Genomic DNA, 25,364 nt, shown 5'->3' on the forward strand with positions numbered 1-25,364 from the left:
ACCACCACTGCTCACGCAAAACGCATTAACTTTTCTCCTAGAAAGCTATGAAGTTAGATACAGTACCAGTCATACATGATTCAGTATAGATGAAAAAATTCCAATCCCAGCCATCATTTAGCTAAAAAATTACACATTAGTATCCCCCTTGTTTTGAAGTCCTGAGACTTGAGATACCAAAAAAAAAAAAAAAAAAATAGACCAACATTTGGTGTTTTATTGAGAACAATGTAGGAAAAGGCAATATGTAAAGTAAAAATGGCTCTCTGAAATGTCTGTACAATGTATGTGGTCTACCATATATGACATTCTGAAAAATTTCATTAAAATTATAAATTATAAAACCAATCCGGAACTAAATAATTTTACACATCTCCATAGTCCAGACTGAGTTTGACTTCTTAGTTTGCCAAATATTTCTTAAGAGACTATGAGAGACCTGTGGGGAGTCTCTAGAAGCAGTAACTCTTCACACGAGGCACAGTGTGGCAGATAAACCTCGGCTGGCTTCCCACTGTTCATAGTAAGGGCACAGGATCTGGCTTTTGAAAATTACTTGATGGATTCCAAGAACAAGTATAAAAGTCCACAAGTAATATCTTCTTTTAGGCCCCCTACTGTCCTGGCTTATATTTTTTTTGCTGTATTTTAGATTCCGATTTATCTTTTCGAAGAATAAGGATAACTTCAAATACACGAAGTTGTCACCTCCAATTCAGGATCTGTGGCAACTGCATATTACAAACAGCTCAGACCTCCTCCCTCAAATCTGCCTACCAAGTTAGAAAGTCATCCTTCAGGGGCAGCAAATTCACACCTTATTTAGTGCTTTGGTAACTTGAGTATCACATACACACTTAATTGTTTTTAACACAGAAATTCACCAGGGCTAGTAGAAAATTTCAAGTTAGAAAAAAGACTTTTAATTTTCTTAAATATTCCTCCTGTATACCATTCCACATTGTGGAAAACCTGAATTATGCAGTCTGGAGACAACATCGAGATTTCAGAACACTGGCACAAATACTTACATCTATATTTTATAATATATTAGAACCACCATGTCCTGTCTTAGAGCCTGTAACAGATAACAGGCCTGAAACTGCAAAAGAGTTACAGATGAAATGTCAAATCTGGAGGTGTCAGCTGTGCCAGAGTCCCAAAACAGGTCTGGAAATAACTCCATCCCAACTCTCCGTTCCGTCACTGCAGCTGTACTCTGTATGCACCTATTAGCAGCTTAACCTGTTGAAAGAAAATAGGCACAAGTATCAGTACAGATACCTCTGCAGAGTTCCCCTTTCTTAGAAGAGGGAAAACTCACACAACCAAGATTTGTCTGTCTTATTTGGCAATGTTCTCAAATTGGTTATCAAATCAGGGTCTTAGGTTATCACTTTTAATAAAAAATCCAAGTGCTTATGATTTGATTTTTAGATTATTATAGTAAATAACTACTATTTCTTGCATAGACTTTTGGCCCGGCTTCAATGTTAAGTGAACAGCCTAGAGACATACGTAAAATGTCATACATTAAATAACAAAGGCAGAATACAGCTCCGACGGCTCAGTACCGGAGAGATGCATCCTTACCATCAGTCCCTTTCTTGACACACAATTTATGTCTAACACATCTGTAGATTCCGGTGCGCTGCTATCCAGAGAGCACTTGTCTCCAGGACAGGCACACCAGGAACACAGCATTCTCGGAAGTTTTTTCTGCTGTTGCTGATGGAATCTGGAGTAGCAATAGGAGTAGCTGCACTAAATGTGAGGAAAGGATTTTCACCTTGGCAGAAGGCGCTTCCGTCAACCTTATGAAGAGTTTATTGAGGCCTGCAGCAGGGCTGAACGAGTAAACAAAATGACTATCCTACGGAGAGAGACCAACCAGTCAGTGTTTCCTCAGACAAAATTCGACATCTGAGAGCATCACTGTATCTTAACAGAAACATTTCAGATTCCAATGATGTAAAACAGAAAACAAGTTTTATACTTTATATAGATCAGTTTGCTGTGATTAGTTTTCTCTTGATTTATTAAAAAGATACAAATGACAAAAAAGCTTGTAAAATTTAGCTGCAAAAACAGCATCCAGATAAATCTGTAGGATTAGCATGTATGCAGCCATATACAGCATCAGTGTTAAAAAATCTTCATAAACAGTTGATTTTGCTTAATTCAGCCTAAGGAAAGAATTCTAAGTATAGAAAAGGAAACATACACAAAGATTCTTTAAGACCCTTTCTGTTAAAAAAAATTTATATACCCACTAATACATTATTTTATTATAAATCAAAATTACAATATGATGGTTAACTAAAGCTACATACATTAAAACTAAGCATAAATACACCCATGTTCTAGGTACTGGAAGCACAGAATGGGTATACTTTTAAAATTTCCTAAATTTCCTTTAGGTGAATGTTTGTAATTATAATGGTGGGAAAATGCAGAATATTTAAAATCAGTATGTTGCTTATACCTTAAGAATTTATATTCAGAATGCACTAAGACATTATGGTAAACATAACTTAAGGCATATATATCAAACATGAGAAATCCAAATTCTTATGACAAAATTTTGGATAATTTTACTTTAGAATTATGGGTTATTGCCTCATTTCCAATTGGCTTAATTATAATTAACATATTTTATTAAAACACACAACTAAAAGTCATCTGTGCTTCTGGATTAGAAGAATGTTAATGAACTACAGAAAATCTTACCAGAAAAACTGGAAGTTGAAATTTATCATTTAAAACTACAGCTTGTACACTACACGGTCCACAGAGCCGAGCAATAACTTCTTTACCCAAAAAGTTGGCATGGAAAATAAACAGCAGGATGCCAGAGCCTGAATAAGGGAGATATAAACATAGATTTTAATACCAATCCTACCATGGCCACCTTTCAACTCTGAGGAAGGCGCACCTGTACAAGTTGGGAGCAGTCCCCTCAGTAAGCCTGGTGGTGCACACCCACCTGGTGCCCACTCACACCAATGAGTCCAATTTCAAAACCTGGTGTTACCTAGCATTTTTCAAACCACAGGGACCCCTTTTATTTTTTGTCCCAAGTAATCCCTACTGACAACTCATGGAACAAATTTTTAAAAGAGAAGAAAGAGAAATTAGGGAAGCGATTCCATTTACAATAGCACCAAAAACCGTATCTTGGAATAAACTTAACCAGAGAGGTAAAGGATCAATACTCTAGAAACTACAGAGCACTGATGAAAGACATTGAAGAAGACACAAAAAGATAGAAAAACATTCCATGCTCATGGATCAGAAGAATAAACATACTTAAAATGTCCATGCTACCCAGAGCAATCTACACTTTCAACACCATCCCGATCAAAATACAACGCCATTTTTCAAAGAGCTGGAACAAACAATCCTAAAATTTGTGTGGAACTAGAAAAGACCCTGAATTGCCAAGGAAATGTTGAAAAAGATAAACAAGGCTAGGGGCATCATGTTGCCTGATTTCAAGCTATACTACAAAGCTGTGTTCACAAAGACAGCATGGTACTGGCACAAAAACAGACACATAGACCAATGGGACAGAATAGAGAGCCCAGAAATGGACCCTCAGCTCTATGGTCAACTAATCTTTGACAAAGCAGGAAAAAACATCTGGTGGGAAAAAGACAGTCTCTTCAATAAATGGTGCTGGAAAAATTGGACAGCTACATGCAAAAGAATGAAACTTGACCACTCTCTCACACCATACACAAAGATAAACTCCAAATGGATGAAAGACCTCGATGTGAGACAGGAATCCATCAAAATCATAGAGGAGAACATAGGCAGCAACCTCTACGACATCAGCCACAGCAACCATTTTCATGACACGTTTCCAAAGGCAAGGGAAGCAAAAGAAAAAATGAACTTTTGGGACTCCATCAAGATAAAAAGCTGCTGAACAGCAAAGGAAACAGTCATCAAAACTAAGGCAGCCCACAGAATGGGAGAAGATATTTGCAAATGAAACTACAGATAAAAGGTATCCAAGATCTATAAAGAACTTCTCAAACTCAATACATGAGAAACAAATAATCAAATCAAAAAATGGGCAGAAGATATGACCAGACACTTTTCCAATGAAGACACACAGATGGCTAACAGACATGAAAAAATGTTCAACATCATTAGCCATCAGGGAAATTCAAATCAAAACCACAGTGAGATACCGCCTTACACCAGTTAGAATGGCAAAAATTGACAAGGCAAGAAACAACAAATGTTGGAGAGGATGTGGAGAAAGGGGATCCCTCCTACATTGTTGGTGGCAATGCAAGTTGGTACAGCCACTATGGAAAACAGTGTGGAGGTCCCTTAAAAAGTTAAAAATAGGGCTGCCCTATGACCCAGCAATTGCACTACTGGGTATTTACCCCAAAGATACAGAGAGGGGCCATATGCACCCCAATGTTCATAGCAGCATTGTCCACAATAGCTAAACTCTGGAAGGAGCCGAGATGCCCTTCAACAGACGAATGGATAAAGAAGATGTGGTCCATATATACAATGGAATATTACTCAGCCTTCAGAAAGAACAATTACCCAACATTTGCAGCAACATGGATGGGACTGGAGGAGATTATGCTAAGTGAAATAAGTCAAGCTGAGAAAGAAATATCATATGGTTTCACTCATTTGTGGAACATAAGGAATAGCAGGGAGAAGGAAGGGAAGAATGAAGGGGATAAACAGAAGGGGGAATGAACCACGAGAGACTATGGACTCTGGAAAACAAACTGAGGGCTTCGGCGGGGGGGGGGGGATGAGGGAATGGGATAGACTGGTGATGGGTAGTAAGGAGGGCACATATTGCATGGAGCACTGGGTGTTATATGCAAACAACGAATCATGGAACAGTACATCAAAAACTGATGATGTACTGTATGGTGACTAACATAACATAATAAAAAATTAAAAATAAATTTAAAAAAGTTGCTGCTGAGTGTGAAAATGTCCATGGAAGCAAACTTCTATGGTGGTTCTCTCTGGTGTGGGTTTGAGTGACTGTCATTTTCTTCTATATAGTATTCTGCCTTTTCCAAATTTTCTGATTAACACCAAAACTTATTTTGGGGGGGGAACCATGAGATTTGAAGCTTCCACTGAATATCCAAAATATTCTGCATGACTCATTTTTCTCAACAAAGTCATACTTCTGGTGTAATAGAAAATAGATACATGGGGGAAGAGTTAAGATGGCGGAGGAGTAGGGGACCCCTTTTTCAGCCGGTCCCCTGAGTCGAGCTGGATAGGTACCAGACCAGCCTAAATAACCACGGAATCAGCCTGAGACGCAGGAAGATACATCTGGATCTCTACAAATGAACATCTCCAGTGCTAAGGGGAGCCGTGAAACCGCGCACAGATATCGGAAGATAAACGGAAGGGGGAGGGAGCCGCCGTGTTCGGGCGTCGGGAAGCGGCAGCCACCTGCACGGGAGAGCGGGCGGACTCACGGACGGCACCCGCGAGAGAGCAGACTGAGACCGGTGAGCCAGGAGCGCGCGCCACCAGGCATCTTGAAGAACACCGGAATCCCGGTGTGCTCACGGGATCCAGACTGAGACCGAGCTCCCGGAGTGCGCGCGGGGCGGCTGGCGGCGTTAGAAACACAAAGGACAGAGACGCGCCGGCCCTGGAAGTGAGGGCTGGGACGCCGGGTGTGGGGCGCACATCCCGGGACGCTGCAGGGTTGAGCAGCACCAACAGTAACAGAGTTAAAGTGGCCAGAATATCACTGGAGAACGGGCCGCAATCCCTCTGTTCTGTGACAATTCAGCCTCTGCTGCTCTCTCAGAAGAGGCACAGCAAACCGCCAGGGAAAGCCGCCAGAGAACAAAAGCCTAGAAATACCGGCTCACAGCGTGCCCATCCCCATCACCCCTCGCAGGGGACACGGAGACTCTACCCAAACAGGGTTGCCTGAGTATCGGTGCGGCAGGCCCCTCCCCCAGAACACAGAAGGCAGGCTGAAAAATCAAGAAGCCCACAACTCGGTATGCCTGGGTGGCGCAGTCACTGAGCGCCTGTCTTCGGCTTAGGGCGTGATCCCGGCGTTCCAGAAAGGAGTCCCTCATCGGGCTCCTCCGCTGGGAGCCTGCTTCTTCCTCTCCCACTCCCCTGCTTCTGTTCCCGTTCTTGCTGTCTGTCTCTCTCTCTCTCAGATAAATAAATAAATAAAATCTTTAAAGAAGAAGCCCACATCCCTAAGATCCCTATAAAACAAGGGGCACGGCCTGGGACCCAGTCAATAATTTGGGCTCTGGACAACCCCGCAACCTCTCCTCATCAGAATGACAAGAAGGAGAAGCCCCCCCCCCCCCCCAGCAAAGAAAAGACAGTGAGTCTGTGGCCTCTGCCACAGAAATAATGGATATGGATGTAACCAAAGTATCAGAAATGGAATTCAGAGTAACGATGGTCAAAATGATGAGTAGAACTGAAAAAAGTATTAACGAAAAGGTTACTGAGAATATAGAATCCCTAAGGACAGAAATGAGAGCGAATCTGACAGAAATTAAAAATTCTATGAGCCAAATGCAGGCAAAACTAGAGACTCTGACAGCCAGGGTCACAGAAGCAGAGGAACGGGTGAGTGAACTGGACGATGGGTTAATAGAGGAAAAAACCAAAATAGAAGATGCTTTAAAAAAATCCAAGCCCATGAATGTAGGTTACGGGAGATTACTGACTCAATGAAACGATCCAATGTGATCCAATGTTAGAATCATCAGCATCCCCGAGGGGGTGGAGAAAAACAGAGGTCTAGAAGAGATATTTGAACAAATTGTAGCTGAAAACTTCCCTAATCTAGCACGGGAAACAAACATTTGTGTCCAAGAGGCAGAGAGGACCCCTCCCAAGCTCAACCACAACAAACCTATGACACGTCACGTCATAGTACAATTCGCAAATATTAGATCCAAGGATACAGTACTGAAAGCGGCCAGGGCAAAGAAATTTCTCACGTACCAAGGCAAAGGCATCAGAATTACGTCAGACCTGTCTACACAGACCTGGAATGAGAGAAAGGGTTGGGGGAGCATATTTAAAGCTCTTTCAGAGAAAAACATGCAGCCAAGGATCCTTTATCCAGCAAGGCTGTCATTCAGAATTGATGGAGAAATAAAGACATTTCAGAATCGCCAGTCACTAACCAATTTCGTAACCACGAAACCAGCCCTACAGGAGATATTAAAGGGGGTTCTATAGAAGTAAAAAGGCCCCAAGAGTGATACAGAACAGAAAGTCACAGCCAATACAAACAAAGACTTTACTGGCAACATGGCATCATTAAAATTCTATCTCTCAGTTCTTAGTGCCAATGTAAATGGTTTGAACACTCCCATATACGCCACAGGGTTGCAGATTGGATAAAAAGAAATGACCCATCCATTTGCTGTCTACAAGAGACTCATTTCGAACCCAAAGATGCATTCAGACTGAGAGTAAGGGGATGGAGTACCATCTTTCACGCAAATGGACCTCAAAAGAAAGCTGGGGTAGCAATTCTCATATCAGATAAATTGGATTTTAAACTACAGACTATAGTTAGAGACGCAGAAGGGCATATATTATTCTTAAAGGAAGTATTCAACAAGTGCATATGACAATTATAAATATATATGCCCCCAACAGGGGAGCACAGCAGCAAGATACACAAGCCAACTCTTAACCAGAAATAAAGAGACATATAAATAAAAATACACTAATAGTAGGGGACGTCAACACTCCACTATCAGAAATAGACAGAACACCCTGGCAAACACTAAGCAAGGAATCAAAGGCTTTGAATGCCATACTCGACGAGTTGGACCTCATAGATATATATAGAACACTACACCCCAGAACCAAAGAATACTCATTCTATTCTAATGCCCATGGAACATTCTCAAGAATAGACCATGTTCTGGGACACAAAACAGGTCTCAGCCGATACCAAAAGATTGAAATTATTCCCTGCATATTCTCAGACCACAACGCTCTGAAATTGGAACTCAACCACAAGGAAAAATTTGGAAGAAACTCAAACACTTGGAGACTAAGAACCATCCTGCTCAGGAATGACTCGATAAACCAGGAAATCAAAAATCAAATTAAACAATTTATGGAGACCAATGAGAATGAAAATACAACAGTCCAAAACCTATGGGATACTGCAAAGGCAGTCCTAAGGGGGAAATACATAGCCATCCAAGCCTCACTCAAAAGAATAGAAAAATCTAAAATGCAGTTTTTATATTCTCACCTCAAGAAACTGGAACAGCAACAGAGGGACAGGCCTAATCCACGCACGAGGAAGCAGCTGACCAAGATTAGAGCTGAAATCAATCAAGCAGAAACCAGAAGTACAGTAGAGCAGATCAACAGGACTAGAAGCTGGTTCTTGGAGAGAATCAATAAAATTGACAGACCACTGGCAAGACTTATCCAAAAGAAAAGAGAAAGGACCCAGATTATTAAAATTATGAATGAAAAAGGAGAGGTCATGACGAACACCATTGAAATTGGAAGGATAATTAGAAATTTTTATCAACAGCTTTATGCCAATAAACTAAGCAATCTGGAAGAGATGGAATCCTTCCTGGAAACCTTATATAAACTACCAAGACTGAAACAGGAAGAAATTGATTTCTTAAACAGGCCAATTAATTATGAATAGATTGAGTCAGTGATAAACAACCTTCCAAATAACAAAACTCCAGGCCCGGATGGTTTTCCTGGGGAATTCTACCAAACATTCAAAGAAGAAATAATACCTATTCTCCTAAAGCTATTTCAAAAAATAGAAACAGAAGGAAAGCTACCAAACTCATTCTATGAAGCCAATATTACCTTGATCCCCAAACCAGGCAAAGACCCCATCAAAAAGGAGAATTACAGACCGATTTCCCTAATGAATATGGATGCCAAAATCCTCAACAAGATACTTGCTAATAGAATCCAACAGTACATTAAAAGGATTATCCATCACGATCAAGTGGGATTCATACCTGGGATGCAAGCGTGGTTCAATATTCGCAAACCAATCAGCGTGATACATCATATCAACAAGAAAAGACTCAGGAACCATATGATCGTCTCAATCGATGCCGAAAAAGCATTTAACAAATACAGCATCCTTTCCTGATTAAAACCCTTCAGAGTGTAGGAATAGAGGGTACATTTCTCAATCTCATAAAAGCCATCTATGAAAAGCCTACTGCAAATATTATTCTCAATGGGGAAAAGCTGGAAGCCTTTCCCTTAAGATCAGGAACACGACAAGGATGCCCACTCTCGCCACTATTATTCAACATAGTACTAGAAGTCCTTACAACAGCAATCAGACAACAAAAAGGGATCAAAGGTATTCAAATCGGCAAAGAAGAAGTCAAAATGTCTCTCTTCGCAGATGACATGATACTCTATATGGAAAACCCAAAAAAAGCCACTCCCAAACTATTAGAAGTTATAGAGCAATTCAGTAACGTGGCGGGATACAAAATCAATGCTCAGAAATCAGTTGCATTTCTATACACGAATAACGAGACTGAAGAAAGAAAAATTAGGGAATCCATCCCATTTACAATAGCACCAAAAACCATACGTTACCTTGGAATTAACTTAACCAGAGACGTAAAGGACCTATATTCTAGAGACTATAAATCACTCTTGAAAGACATTGAGGAAGACATAAAAAGATGGAAAGATATTCCATGTTCATGGATTGGAAGAATTAACATAGTTAAAATGTCCATGCTACCCAGAGCAATCCACACTTTCAATGCTATCCCGATCAAAATACCGAGGACATTTTTCAAAGAACTGGAACAAATAGTCCTTAAATTTGTATGGAAACAGAAAAGGCCCCGAATCTCCAAGGAACTGTTGAAAAGGAAAAACCAAGCTGGGGGCATCACAATGCCGGGTTTCGAGCTGTACTACAAAGCTGTGATCACAAAGACAGCATGGTACTGGCACAAAAACAGACACATAGACCAATGGAACAGAATAGAGAGCCCAGAAATGGACCCTCAGCTCTTTGGGCAACTAATATTTGATAAAGCAGGAAAAAACATCCGGTGGGAAAAAGACAGTCTCTTCAATAAATGGTGCTGGGAAAATTGGACAGCTACATGCAAAAGAATGAAACTTGACCACTATCCAGCACCATACACAAAAATAAACTCCAAATGGATGAAAGACCTTGATGTGAGACAGGAATCCATCAAAATTCTAGAGGAGAACATAGGCAGCAACCTCTACGACATCGGCCAAAGCAACCTTTTTCATGATACATCCCCAAAGGCAAGAGAAATAAAAGATAAAATGAATTTATGGGACTTCATCAAGATTAAAAGTTTCTGCACAGCCAAGGAAACAGTCAGAAAAACTAAGAGGCAGCCCACGGAATGGGAGAATATATTTGCAAATAACACTACAGATAAAGGACTGGTATCCAAGATCTACAAAGAACTTCTCAAACTCAGTACACGAGAAACAAATAAACAAATCATAAAATGGGCAGAAGATATGAACAGACACTTTTCCAATGAAGACATACAAATGGCTAACAGACACATGAAAAAATGTTCAAAATCATTTGCCATCAAGGAAATTCAAATCAAAACCACACTGAGATACCACCTTACGCCAGTTAGAATGGCAAAAATAGACAAGGCAAGAAACAACAATTGTTGGAGAGGATGTGGAGAAAGGGGATCCCTCCTGCATTGTTGGTGGGAATGCAAGTTGGTACAGCCACTCTGGAAAACAGTGTGGAGGTCCCTTAAAAAGTTAAAAATTGAGCTACCCTATGATCCAGCCATTGCACTACTGGGTGTTTACCCCAAAGATACAGACGTAGTAAAGAGAAGGGCCATATGCACCCCAATGTTCATAGCAGCAATGTCCACAATAGCTAAATCGTGGAAGGAGCCGAGATGCCCTTCAACAGATGACTGGATTAAGAAGTTGTGGTCCATATATACAATGGAATATTACTCAGCTATCAGAAAGAATGAGTTCTCAACATTTGCTACAACATGGACGGCACTGGAGGAGATAATGCGAAGTGAAATAAGTCAAGCAGAGAAAGACAACTATCATATGATTTCTCTCATCTATGGAACATAAGAACTAGAATGATCAGTAGGGGAAGAAAGGGGATAAAGAAAGGGGGGGTAATCAGAAGGGGGAATGAAACATGAGAGACTATGTACTATGAGATAGAAACTGAGGGCCTCAGAGGGGAGGGGGGTGGGGGAATGGGATAGACTGGTGATGGGTAGTAAGGAGGGCACATATTGCATGGTGCACTGGGTGTTATACGCAACTAATGAATCATCGAGCCTTACATCGGAAACCGGGGATGTACTGTATGGTGACTAACATAATATAATAAAAAATCATTAAAAAAAAACCCAAAACTAAATGTCTCAAAAAGTAAAAAAAAAAAAAAAAAGAAAGAAAAGAAAATAGATACATGAACTCTGACCTTTCTGGTAAGCCATTTTTAAGATGAAAAAACAGTGACCCAGCCCAATTATAAACAAGAGGAGACTTCATAAAAGACACCCTAAGGAACCATTGGCTTTACTTGTTCTAGGTCCCAGGGAAAGGAGGACATGCCGAGCCCCTGGCTCGCTCTCCTCTCCTTTCAAGATATTTAAGGTTTGTCATACTGATTTTGCTCTCCAGCTTTGAAATGCAATCAGTACCCACCCGCACCCGCAGAGTGCTAAGGTTCAAAGGAAGAAAAGGCCTACAGACAATATAGGGACCATTCCTTGTCTTTTTCCCCTCAGCTCCACTATGAATGAGCATCTAATCTGGGACAGAGGTTGACTAGAGTATTTGTTATTGGAGAGTAGTGGTAACACTTCAAAATGGCCTGAATGGGGACTAGTGGTTTACAGAGAAAATCCTATTTGAAAATCCTTCGTTCAGGTGCTGTTTATTCTAACCAAAATGAGTTAGATCTAGTCCGACAAATCTTCAATTGCACAGATATAAAATGACCCGAGGAATGCTATCAGTTTGCTAGCAGTTGTTTCATGGAATCAGTATAAATGTTTTCTCCATCCAAACTCGTTGTTAAACACAATCAAAATCCCCTCAAGGAACCACCAAGGTCAGTGCCTCTCACACTTGAGTGTGTTGATAAATCACCTGAGATCTCACCAGGGTGTCAACTGAGAGGCAGGCCTGGGCGGGGCCTGAGAATCTGCATCTCTAACAAGCTCCCAGGGCAGGCTGAGACCACACTGACTACCAAGGGTTGGGAAAACCTCTCAGGATCTTGTATCTGAGGATGACGAGGCATCTTTGGTTAGATTTCAGACAGAAGATTTCTGGTGGCCATAGACATTGTGCATGTGCAGAAAAAAAAACTGAGTAACCCTAAGGCGGTCCAGGTACACTGAAGCCCGTAAGTTGTGGATGCTGGGAGACTGGCCCGGATCAGCTCAGCCACTGCTATACCCTGTTCCCCAAACTCGTGCTCACTACCCAGCAATGGAAGCAATCCATTTGGACGGTTGAAACCACAAATGATTCTTCAATGTCAAGTTCACTAAACACAGGTGTTATGAATGGCTGTCTTTAATTAAATTTTCATGGTATGGTTGTATTTTAAATTTTCATTAATGAATACATAAATATTTTTTAAATATTTATTTATTTATTTGAGAGAGGGAATATGAACAAGGGTGGGCGGCCAGAGGGAGAGGGAGAAGCAGACTCCCCACTGAGCACAGAGCCTGATGGCAGGACTTGTTCCCTGGACCCTGAGATCATGACCTGAGCCAAAGGCAGACATTTAACTGACTGAGCCACCCAGGCGTCCAATACATATTTTTTTAAATATGTACTTTCATGAAGGCAGAGGCAGTGTTCTCTCCACTTAAACATGCTGCGTCCATGTCCTAAAGAAGGGCCACGCCATGTCATGGTATTGCTTACAGAGCAGCTGTTAAGCAGAGGCTAGGAAGCAGAACTGAAGTTTCCATCTCTGCTACTCAACTTTCCTATGAGCCAAAACAGTGACTTTTTCTTTTAATAAAATTCAGGAAAAATACTGATTCTGGGCTTATCATCTTGAAGCTAGCTAAATTTTAATAAAACTCAATTTTAACAAAAGGCAGTACAATTATTAAGATCCAACTTCCATACGTTCCCCTCCCCACCCCCCCCCACCCCCCGGTGCAAAAAAGGTGGTTTCATTAAAGCACGGGGGACAGGACCCATGGGCAGAAAGAACAGCCCCAACTTCCATGCTTCTCATTTTTAAAAATTTTTTAAATATTTATTTCTTTATTTGAGGGCTTTATTGGTCCCGATGGAGGGACAGAGCGAGAGAGAAAATCTCAAGCAGACTCCCTGCTGTGCAAAGAGCCCAACTCAGGGTCTGATCTCACGACTCTGAGATCATGTGTGACTTGACCCAAAATCAGGAGTCAGACACTTAACCGACTGAGCCACCCAGGCACCCCTATGCTTTTTAACAAGTGGTAACACAGTGCTCTGTGGATCCCTCAAAGTCACCTGGGATGGTAGGTATCAGCTGGGTCTCTTTTTTCTGCCAGAGTAGCTCTGCTGTTAACTATTTTACATAATTATTATACATAATGGGATTCTGTTAAGATTATATTCACAGAGTTCTGTTTAAAAATCAGCTCATAGTCTACAGCCATACCACCCTGAATGCGCCCGATCTCGTCTGATTAAAAACCAGCTGATATTTACAGTGTCACTTTTCAAACAGAAAAACATAGGCTTACCTTCTGGTATGTTCTGTGGGGGTTTGTAAGTGAAATCAGTTGAAAAATCTGGCCCCTCACAGAGACGATGACATGCTATTGGGAAAATTGGTTCTAATAGAGCAAGACGTGCTTCAAAGTAGTCCCTTATTGTTTCTTCTGCTACTCTTGAAAGTCTAGTCAAAAAATACAGTAAGAGTTGTTATTATTAATGTAGAAAATAACCAGGAGTCATATTATCAAACTGCTGAATACCAGTGAGGCCTTCCCATATCAACCTTTAAAATAAATGTAACTTCCTACTCATCCTGCTTCCCCACTCTATTTTTCTTTAGCACTTAGCATCTGACACACTATCTGTCTTACTGTCTATGTTGTCACAGGGAATTTAGGCTCTAAGAGGGCAAGTCTTCTCCCCCTGCTGCTGTCTCCATCTTCCCAGCCTTCTGAATAGTTCCTGGTATACAGACAGACTTATCTTTCTAATGAAAATGAAAATTCTATTAATAAATTTGAGAACTGCCATACACATCTTTATAGTACTTAGTTTAGAAGGCAGTTAAATAAAATGATCAGTGCTAACTCAGGAAATATTTTTAAACAATCTTGCTGGGAAGGTAACCAACTCATTTGGTTTGCCCAGGATATCCCAGTTTTAGGAGTGGCAATCCACTGTGTTGGCTCACGGACACACAGAGAAATTACCATTTGGGTAAGGCTCCCAGCAAAGGCTGCTGATGGGCAGACTCACCACATACATGTCCTTTTGGTTTGTTTTTTTTTGTCTCTCGTCTGAAATTTACCTTACTTTCTGCTTAGAATATATCCTGGAATTGGAATAAGCATCATGCAGGCATGAAGATCCAAGTCACACCCTAAGGGTGGTGGAGGGGAAGAGGGGAAGAGTGGCTTTTTCCTGCCCACAGCTGCCTACCCATGGACTCCCTGTTATTTTGAACAATAAACACCTTACTTGTATTTACTGTTTGTGAAGTTTGTTATGTGTTGCCAAAATAATTCTTTTTCTTTATTAGTTTCAGAGGCAGAATTTAGTGATTCATCAGTTGCATATAACACCCAGGGCTCATTACATCAAGTGCCCTCCTTAATGCCCATCAGCCAATTATCCCTACCCACCCCCACCTTCCCTCCCGCAACCCTTAGTTTCCTAGAGTTCAGCATCTCTTATGGTTTGCCTAATGGTCCTTATGGTGGTTCTTAATTTTCATTTTATTTTATTTTTCCTTTCTTTCCCCTATGTTCATCTGTTTTGTTTCTTAAATTCCACATGAATGAAATCATGTACTTGTCTTTCTCTGACTTATTTTGCTTAGCATAATACCCTCTAGTTCCAACCACATGGTTGTAAATGACAAGATTTCATTCTTTTTGATGGCTGAGTAAGCCGAAATAATTCTTTAGAAAAAAGCTTCCAAATTACCTGTATGAACTTTCGACTGAAATAAAATGATTTAGAATTCTTTTGAAAAAGCATGAAGTTGAACGGATAAACTGCGGTACATCCAGACAATGGAATACTGTTCAGCATTAAAAAGAAATAAGGTATCAAGCCATGAAGATATGGAGGACCGCTATGTTTACACAGCATTATTTACAACAGCCAAATTATGGAAGCAGCCAAGTGTCCATCGATAGATGATGAATGGATAAAGAAGAGGTGGTATGTATATTAGTCAGCCATAAAAAGTGAAATCTTGTCATTTGCAACATGGACGGCTCGAGAGAGTAGATAGAATGCTAAGTGAAGTAAGTCAGAGAAAGACAAATACCATATGATTTCACTCATATGTGGAATTTAAGAAACAGAACAAATGAACAAAGGAAAAATAAAGATCCAAACCAAAAAGCAGACAACTATGGAGAACAAACTGATAGTTCCCACAGGGGAGGTGGGTGGGGGATGGGGGAAATCAGCGAAGGGGATTAAGAGCGATGAGCACTGAGTAATGCACAAAGCTGCTGAATCACTATATTGTACACCTGAAATATAATGCTATGTTAACTAACTGGAATTAAAGCAAAAAAAAAAAAAGACATGGAGGAGTCTTCAATGCATATTACTAAGTGAAAGAAGCCAATCTGAAAAGGGCAACTGCATGGCATTCTGGAAAAAGCAAAACAACAGAGACAGCAAGAAGGTCAGGAGCTGCCACAGGTCCGGGGCAGGAAGGGATGAACAGGCAGAGCACAGAGGATTTTTAGGGCAGTGCTATTCTGTATGACACTAATGGTGGGTACATGTCATACATTTGTCAAAACCCCAGAACACACAACACCAAGGTGAACCCGAATGTAAACCATGGACTTTGGGTGGTAACTGTCAATGCAGGCTCACTGGTTTTAGCAAATGCACCACTCTGGTGACAGATGTCAGTAGGGGAGGTTGTGCATGTATGGAAGTAGAGGATATATAGGAACTCTCTGGACTTTTGGCTCAATTTCACTGTGAACCTAAAACTGCTTGAAAAAATTATGTCTATTAAAAAAAAAAAGAACTACGGATTAAACAGTTTTAAGAAAGCATGAGGCAAATTACGAGCATAATTAAGATTTTAATGAGATACTCCCAGATAGGACACTGTTAAGTTTGAAAGTTTGAGACCTCAGTAACAGTCAGAAAAATAATTCATATGCCACTTACTAAACTTACGATCTTTTGAGAATAGAAACCTGTCAGGACTTCCACTTAATAATCTTTGTCTGAGCAATTATACACAGGCCATTTTAATTATGATGTGTCCAAACAGACTCTGACTTAACCAGGGCACATTCGCTCACACTTACGTCTCTAAATGATTCTTCAGCAAGTCATACACCAACACGTTGTTAGACTGCTTTGCAAAATGCAGTGCACTGTTTTGGTGCTTTGACAAAATATTGCAGTCAGCTCCACACTCAATTACAAGTCGTACAATATCAGAATTTCCTCTTTTACAGGCCTACGGTGGGGGGGAAAAGGAGTAGTAATTACTTAGCTGTAAAATAAGTTAACTACCAATCTGTGTTTGCCCCTTTCTCCACATGTGAGCCTGGGAGTTCTTTGTGAAGAGAAGGACAAGAATGTTGGACAGGGGGAAGAAAACCTGGCATCAGGTCTCACCAAGGGTTACAAACTGTTATGTAAACCAACAGTGGTACACTCCTTTTACTCTGTGAGCAGTACTGAAATCTGCTACATTCAACTTTACCCCTGACTCCTGGGGAGATGGGCAACTCCGAAAAAGATACTTCTGTCCCAAGACAGAACAAATACCAGGCCTTTCTTCAGGTAGTCAGCTTCAGGACAGGTTCCATCATTGATCAACCAGGCCTTTCTAAGCTCTAGCGTGCTCCATTTTTCAAGTCTCTTAGCATCACAGAATAATTTCAAAATTTCCCTAGAAGCTGCTTTAAAGGAGACTAATTAAGCATAAATACAAATTTGAATTTGGCAAATTTAAGATGGACCTGGACACAGTTCAAAGACCTTTCTAGAGTAAAAAGACCTACATCCATGTTCTCTCCTGTCTGTTATTTACAAAGCTATGGGACTTCAAGTAAGTCCCTAATTCTGAGTCTCACTGTTTCTATTTGTCAAAAGGGGGTCACAGTACTTCTGCCTCAGAACACTGAGGCTGAAATTAAATAATATATTGTAAAGGACCAGGGCAAGCCAGTACGCTTTCCTCCAAGAACAAGGCCATCCGATGTGCTACCACTCCAGACAGTGTTTCTACAGAGTAGGTTTCTAAGCTGTGCAAGAGCAAGGTCAAAGGGCATGCATCTCACGGGGGATCTGACAAATGCCCTTCAAAAGGATGTAATCCAGTGGTTCTCACTGGGGTGGTTTTGCCCCCCCAGGGGAATCCAGGCAATGTACGGAGATATTACTGGTGGTTACAGGGTGGGTACTAATGACATCTGATGCAGAGGTTAGGGATGCTGTTACATATCCTACAAATGATCTGGTCCACAATGTCAGGAGCGGGAAGGTTGAGAAGCCCTGCTAGAACCAATTATATGTCCCACATCGGTGGGTGAGAAGAATGTGCTTTCTCCACACCCTCACACTCTGGTAATGAAAATTTTATATATGATTTCTGAGATGAAACGTTTTTTAAATTGTTTCAAAAATTTCTGAAAATCTCTCCCCGTGTTTATTTCTTCCAATTCTAAAAACCAATTTAATATACTAAATTCTTAAAGCTTAAGGAACCAGTACCAATAAAACCCCCAACCCAACACAAACAAAAACCAGACCAAAACAAAACAAAAAACCAGAAACGAAATTTAAATATGGTTATAGGCAGTCTTATTTAGACAGTAGTTAAATATGCTTTAAGCTCTTCTCTAGGCAGAAGCAACAAACAGTCCCTTGACCCCTTCCTCTCTGGACACTGCCTTCCTCCTCCTCAGATCAACTCGTAAGTGCCTGCTCCATCCAGCATCCACCTCCTCACCCCTGCAATCCCACACCCCTCACACCCAACAAAGGACGGCACCCACACGCTCTCCAGTGCTGCTTCCCACGGCACTTCTCGGCCTCCTTAGGCAACACTGCCTCAGCAGCTGGTGCAGGCCAGCTCCTCCTTGAAATGCTCAGGATACTTCTCTCTCCTATCTTCCTCCTCCTTGTCTGGTCTTTCCTATGTGGCTGCCTCCCATCTCTGGCTTTCTTTCCCTTCTACTCTCAGCCTAGGGCTGTCATTGTGCTACTCTGATGAACCGGAATCTGAATCTATAGCTGACCCCTCCCTCCTGAGCTAAAGGTCCACAGGTGCAACACCCTCTGAGCACTTCCAGCTCAAATGAAACCCCACTCCCATTGTATACTGCCTGAGTTCCCTAAATTAGGAAATAGGATTACCAAGCATCACCTTCAATTACCAAGTCCTGTGAATTCTACCTTCTTAAACCACTCTGGTCAGTCTACCTACTTCTGTCTCCACTGTCACTACCCAGGTACAGACTATTATTTCACCTAATTTTAAAAACATCCCTATAAGTCTGCAAACTGCTTGTCCTTTTAACCAATTTGTTCTCTCTACTGAACTAAGGGACATTAAAAACAACCACCTTTATTCTGATTATGTCCTTCTCTAGCTTAAACCTTTTAGTGGCTCCCAACTGCTCTTAGGATCAAGTTGTCCTAATTCCTCAGCCCGGATGTGGACCATGTCCATGCTCACTGCCCTATGTGTACATCTTTCCGCACCAGACTACTTAAGTATTTGCTGTTTTGAATGTACCTGGTGATTTTTCAATAAGACAAAGTTTTAATTCGTATTTGAGATGTCACCTCTGCTCTAAGCATATGGCAACAGAAGCACAAAAAGGAAAATTAAAATTCAAAAGTAGAGCTCCTGAACCAAAAATGAAACAGCAGGGGCGCCTGGGTGGCACAGCGGTTAAGCGTCTGCCTTCGGCTCAGGGTGTGATCCCGGCGTTCTGGGATCAAGCCCCACATCAGGCTCCTCTGCTGTGAGCCTGCTTCTTCCTCTCCCACTCCCCCTGCTTGTGTTCCCTCTCTCGCTGGCTGTCTCTATCTCTGTCGAATAAATAAAATCTTAAAAAAAAAAAAAATGAAACAGCAACACAAGCAGTGAGCAAGGTCCACATCCTGAGTGTGGAAGAAGGTTGAGGGGAGAGGTGATCCCAGTCTTGAGAATAACAGAGATTCAAGATCACACTCAGAACCAGGCCCAGTGCTAACTAGGGCCTACACCTGTGCTCTTACTGACTCAGGAAAGACAGCTGAAAACAGGTACTGCAGACAAACACCTACTTGGGTCATTTCCTTGCCCAAAACTGTATCTAGGAAGGGGGCAGTAAAAGAGAGCCTCCATCCCGGGACCTAATGCATGGCTTGGTGTCAGGACCTGCTATGTCCTAATGGCATCTTAAGCCAGGAACCTAGAACTGCCACAGGAACATGCTAGACCAGGCTGGGCCCCAGGAGAGGCAAATACAAAACTATTAAACAGGGAGAGGTAATTAAAGGGGGAGTCATGGGGGAGGCTTTAACAACCTTCCACTCAAAATGGTCAGCAAACCGTAATTCCAAACACACATGAAGAAATCGGAGGCTAAGGAGATGAACCCAGCAAATAATGGAAGTACATCATGTTCTTTTCCACTCCCAGCTCTCTGTGCATATCCTATTCCAGTTCCCGCTTACACAATTCATCCCTGCCAGCTTGTATATCATTCGTAGGATGCAGCTCCGCCACCTATCACATCCACCATCTCATTTTTTTTTTTTAAAGTAATCTCTACACCCAACAATGGGGCTCGAACTTATGACCCCAAGATTAAGAGTCATATCCTCTATCGACTGAGCCAGCCAGGTACCCCACCCTGTCCCACTGTCAATCCACATTGCTGAGCCTGGTATCAACTTTTATGTAATCCCATGGCTCTCTCGGTTTATTCCTATCACATTATTGCTCACACCAGCTTTAAATCTGCTGACCTGTTTCTCCTACACATCTGTGTCCTATTCCCCATCATATTCCCAGCCCCTGGCAGAGTGCCTGGCAATCAGAGGTCCCAACAGGAACATCCCTCAAGACCGAAGTGATGTATTTACCTTCATTAGAGCAGTCTCACCATTGCTCTGCTGGACATTTACAAAAGCTCCTGCTTCCAAAAGAATAGCCACTGTAGTTAAAAAGTTCTATTAAAAAAAAAAAAGAGCAAATTTAATTCCCAAAATTCTTTAAAAGTAAGATAGTTTTTGATGACGAAATTTTTAGCCATCAGGAAAAATACTCAGATTCTATCCCAACCAGGTTAGTGAACGTGGTTCTTCACTGTGCTCCACCGTTCAAGGCCCATGCACAGGCATACATAATTTGACAGCAACTTCAACTTGAAGTTTACTAGTTTCAACATAAGAAACTGTATATCAATCCTTTAAAAAGATAATATGTGGGAACATTTTAATGAAATTCTTAATCAAAAGGAACACTTAACTCCAACTGGAAAAGATTCTTAAAAGATTTAAGATTGAAACCAGCATTAGTACATTATTCGGAAGGCCTTTCTCTTTTTTTAAAGTGATCTCTATGCCTAGCATGGAGCTTGAATTCACTACCCTGAGATCAAGAGTCGCTCGCTCTACAGACTAAGCCAACCAGGTGCCCCCGGGGTCCTTTCTCAATATGAATCACTTCCCACTAGATAAATCACATTCTGAAAATTCAATTACAAAGCACTACTCTTGATTAAAAAAAAAAATCTATTCATGACAAGTCCTAGATGAACTGAAATATGAGATTCTAAAGTTATGTGACTATATGAGAGTTGTATTTCACTACAGAAACAGACTCTGTTCTGGTCCACAGGCAGGAATTCCCACAGACTAAGAAACTGATCCCAACCTTCTCAGCCGCATGAATGAGGGCGGTGGTCCCATTCTTCTGTCTGCCATTCACCTTAGCCCCTTTCCTGATGAGGAGCCTCAGCAGGTCGTCTTGCCCTCCTGCTGCGGCGAGCATCACCAGTGTCATCCCGCTTGAATCCTTCATTGGTTTTGTTGAGGAAAAAAACATGTCAATGTCTATCAGAAAAATTTTAGAACTAAGCCTTTTCATCTATGATGTTTCAATGTGAAATCACTTAAGTGCACTGATTTAAGCAGTTATTTAAGGTTTTCACAAAAACATGCTTATAATAATCAGAAATATTACAATTTCTTTCATATATAAATACCATAAAATTTTAGAACTTCCATGCTGTAAAGGCCTATCACAGCAACATTCTGCATGACAAATGATGATGAATATTCATACCTTGATGCTATAAAAATGGCAAAGGTATTTATTTATTTATTTATTGCACATTTCAGGTGCAAAAGTCCCCCGTGTTCTAGGTAAACAGGTGAAACTCACACATTCATGATACAGACTTAATTGGCCAAAAGACCTAAGGCTACAAATGACCACTAGACGCGACCTAAGTCCACTCTATTGATGACAGGCTCAGTGAATGCTGTCATCACAAATGGTGGCCTATGTGAATATAGCTGTTGTGAAGTGACAGTTTGGCTACTCAAAGGATAAAGAAGAAAATTCAGAAGCAGGAAACAGGACACTGATATGACTGGTTTCTAAGAGGCTATGACAAAATTGAGAAATTAAAGTACTTTAAAAAGATAAAAATTACATAAAGTTGACAAAAAATAAAAAGGTCATCAATAGCTAAAATATTTCCGATCATTAACTGAAACAAACACATAGGAATACCAAACCATTTATTAAATACCATCTGCTAAAACCAAGTTCTAACAGTGTAGTTAATTTGGCTATAATCTGAAAGCTTAGCAGAATTCACCTGTATGAGCAACCTAAAGGAATACAAAAGAAAAATCAACTGAAGTAAGATAGTGCACTTCCTCTCATTTTTGAAGTATCTTATTACTACAAAAATATTAAAGGGAAAAAACCTTTTTCTAATTTATTAATAAAGACCGAGCTACATTAGTATTAAAGTAGGAAACAAAAATCTGATAAAACCCAACATCCATCCCTGATAAAAACTTAAGCAAGTAAACAAAGAAAGGAAGTCTAGAAAGAGAAAGGCTACTGTCCACAAGAAACCAACAGCAGTACAACAGAAAGAGAAACTCCACACAGAACCTAAGGGCAAATCCCCACTCAGATCAGAGACCGAACAGGATCACTTTCACCAACACTATTCTTCAAAATGTCACCAAATTCACAAAACCAGAAAAATAAATATTACTGGGATAAAAGGAAACAAGATAGTTACTTTTTAGCAGATGATCATATTATCTGCCCAGAGAATCCCAGGCAAGTGACTTAAAAATTATTATGGTAAGAGAATTTCACAAAGTGACTGGAGACCACATGCAAGTGTACACACACGAATCAACAGCTTCACCAAACAAATATAATAACCAGTTAGAAAACAAAATGTGGGAGGAAAAAGATCCTAATGATCATACTAAGATCATTTAAAAATTATCAAATACGTAGGAACACATCTAAAATAAATGTGCAAGAACCATACAAAGGAAAAAAACTTATAAAACTTTGCTTGAGGAATAAATGAAGAGCTGAATGGATGAAGAGTTATCATGTTCTTATTTGGAGACTCAAAATGTAAAAATGTCAATTCTCAGCCAAATTAATCTACAGAGTTCATGCAATTTTACCCAAAATCCCAATAATTTTTTTGAATTTTAACCCCTAGGTATTAAGCCTAAAAAAATCCACCACTAAAGCAAAAATACTAAAGAAGAAAATATAAAAATCTTTTGTAAGCAAGACACCCAAAAGACATAAAGGAAAGGATCAACAGATGTGACTATCTAAAAATAAAAATCCTCTAAGCAAGAAAGACTGAAAAAACAAAAACTAAAAACTAGGAAGAAAGGGTTAACATGCTTTCACTAAAACAAAAACAAAAACACCCCCCCCCCCCCCCCCATAAATCAGAATGAAAAACTGCAGCAACAGAACCATGGGCAGTTGCTGTGAACAGGTGCCTACCAATGAAAGACCAACAGTGACAAGGACACAAGGAGTCATTTTAAGCCCTTCAGAGCAGCAGAGGTTCAACCACAGACAAAACCAGACAGGCCACAGCTAAACCAAACGGTCACTCTTGGGGCTGAAATCACAAGGTCTATAATTTTCTACATTATACATTTCTACTGTGTTTTCAGTTTACAAAATGAACACTACTTTTCTAATTTTTAAAAAATGAAAAATAAAACGGTACTATGTTAAAAGAGCTACTTCCCATCTTTATTTCATGAGATTTTACTAAGACATATTACCTCTTGGTCCAGGTTATAGTCCTCATTTGAATTAAGTGCAACCTTCACAGCAATATAATCCCCATTTTTTACAGCATCCCTCAATAAATCTATAATGAAAGAATTAAGATAAATTAGGCTTCACCTATCTAGATTCATGAAAAGGACCTCCAAAATTCCTAACTACTCACTACTTGGAATTGCATCTGCTGTGGTAAAGTTCTCATCTTCCCCATCAAGATGCTTTTGAAAATCTTCTAGTTTCATCCATTCCAATTGCAAGTCCATGCCCAAACTCAAAATCTGCTGTCTGCCATCTGGAACACAGAAGAGCCTTATTAATACACATTTTTCCCCCATAACAATGCTGTTTTATTAAGTTTGTGGTGTCTTAACCAAAGTTTTATATACACTTGTAACATACTTCATTATGTAATTGAGTCTTTAACTAAATTTCTGCTTTTCTTGGTCGAGTAATACCAACGATCCACATTTAGATGTCTTCGTGCTTCAAAGGCATAAAGTAGGTAATCTATTAATTATAAAATAATGAACTATGAATTTTAAATACAAGATTGAGTAGCTTAAAGGAAGAGAGAAAAATCACAGGGATTCAGTAAGAGGAATCTCTTAACATTTCTATCTTTGGCCATTCTTCTTGGATATACACCGTCTCCAAATCAGTTATGTAAGTAAAGCCATTCTAAATGTGTAAACCAAACCTGTACATAAATAAGTCACTGATCTTACAGACTCAGCTCCAGCTCCTCCTCCTAGAAGCCCTCTGTGCTCCCTTCTACCCACAAAGCAAGTGCTAGTTAACTCCCTCATCTGTCTGACCCAGGGGCTTTCCTAACCTTAGGAAAGGCCATGTTCATCCACTACTGGCAGTGCAACAAATAGGATTTGAGCATAACTCATTGGGAGTACTCAAAACAACTGTGCTATTTTTAAAGATTTTATTTACGTACTTATTTGGGGGGGGGCAGAGAGGGGCAGAGGGAGAGGAAGACTCTTAAGCAGCCTCCATACCCAGAACAGAGCCCGATGTGGGGCTTGATCCCAGGGCCCTGAAAATTATGACCTGAGCTGAAATCAAGAGTTGGACGCCCAACTAACTGAGCCACCCACCCAGATGTCCTTCAACTGTGCTATTTTAAAAAAGCAAAAAGCATAAATATTTTATGGTAAGAGTTAAGGTATTTTCACCTAAAACCAATTCCTCAAACTATACAAATGTTAGGCAGTTAACCTTGCCATAGAAATGAAGTTTGTAAAAGACATGCAAAGAAATGGAAGGAAATTCTTCCAAAGCTTTCAACTCAAACCAACACTTCTCTTTGCTACCCAAGAGCATTCCATCGTAGAAACATCACAGCCTTGGGAGCTACACATACTGGATTTTCTGTATCCCAGCTCCAGATGTCAGTTGCATGGCTCTGAGTAAGTCATGTAAACTTGCTGTACCTTACTTTCTGAATAACAGTAGTGGTAATAGTAAAAGCAGCTAACATTCAGTGAGAAGTGTTAAGGTATTTACATAAATTAGCATATTTATCCACACACAATAACCTATATGAGCATACATGTTACAGGTAAGAAAATAGGGGCGCCTGGGTGGCACAGCGGTTGGGCGTCTGCCTTCGGCTCAGGGCGTGATCCCGGCGTTATGGGATCGAGCCCCACATCAGGCTCCTCCACTATGAGCCTGCTTCTTCCTCTCCCACTCCCCCTGCTTGTGTTCCCTCTCTCGCTGGCTGTCTCTCTCTCTGTCAAATAAATAAATAAAATCTTTAAAAAAAAGAAAA

General features: G+C 40.6%; 1 protein-coding gene across 2 annotated transcripts in view; it reads right to left on the bottom strand.

The window, feature by feature from the left end:
* Nucleotides 1–197: 197 nt before the first annotated feature.
* The window catches only part of MPHOSPH8 (M-phase phosphoprotein 8), a 68,254-nt gene continuing 43,087 nt past the window's right edge, over nt 198–25,364 (bottom strand). For both annotated transcript variants that reach the window (XM_026492940.4, XM_057309840.1), the window contains 9 exons: nt 23,748–23,873; nt 23,578–23,666; nt 21,155–21,295; nt 20,362–20,448; nt 16,578–16,732; nt 13,794–13,948; nt 2,731–2,858; nt 1,790–1,873; nt 198–1,245 (listed from right to left, as the gene is read on the bottom strand). In XM_026492940.4, the coding sequence (XP_026348725.2) occupies nt 1,204–1,245; nt 1,790–1,873; nt 2,731–2,858; nt 13,794–13,948; nt 16,578–16,732; nt 20,362–20,448; nt 21,155–21,295; nt 23,578–23,666; nt 23,748–23,873 (1,007 nt within the window). In that variant the 3' untranslated portion in view covers nt 198–1,203. The remainder of the gene's footprint in view (nt 1,246–1,789; nt 1,874–2,730; nt 2,859–13,793; nt 13,949–16,577; nt 16,733–20,361; nt 20,449–21,154; nt 21,296–23,577; nt 23,667–23,747; nt 23,874–25,364) is intronic.

Source organism: Ursus arctos, unplaced genomic scaffold, assembly GCF_023065955.2.
Source record: "Ursus arctos isolate Adak ecotype North America unplaced genomic scaffold, UrsArc2.0 scaffold_10, whole genome shotgun sequence".
Lineage (NCBI taxonomy): Eukaryota > Metazoa > Chordata > Mammalia > Carnivora > Ursidae > Ursus > Ursus arctos.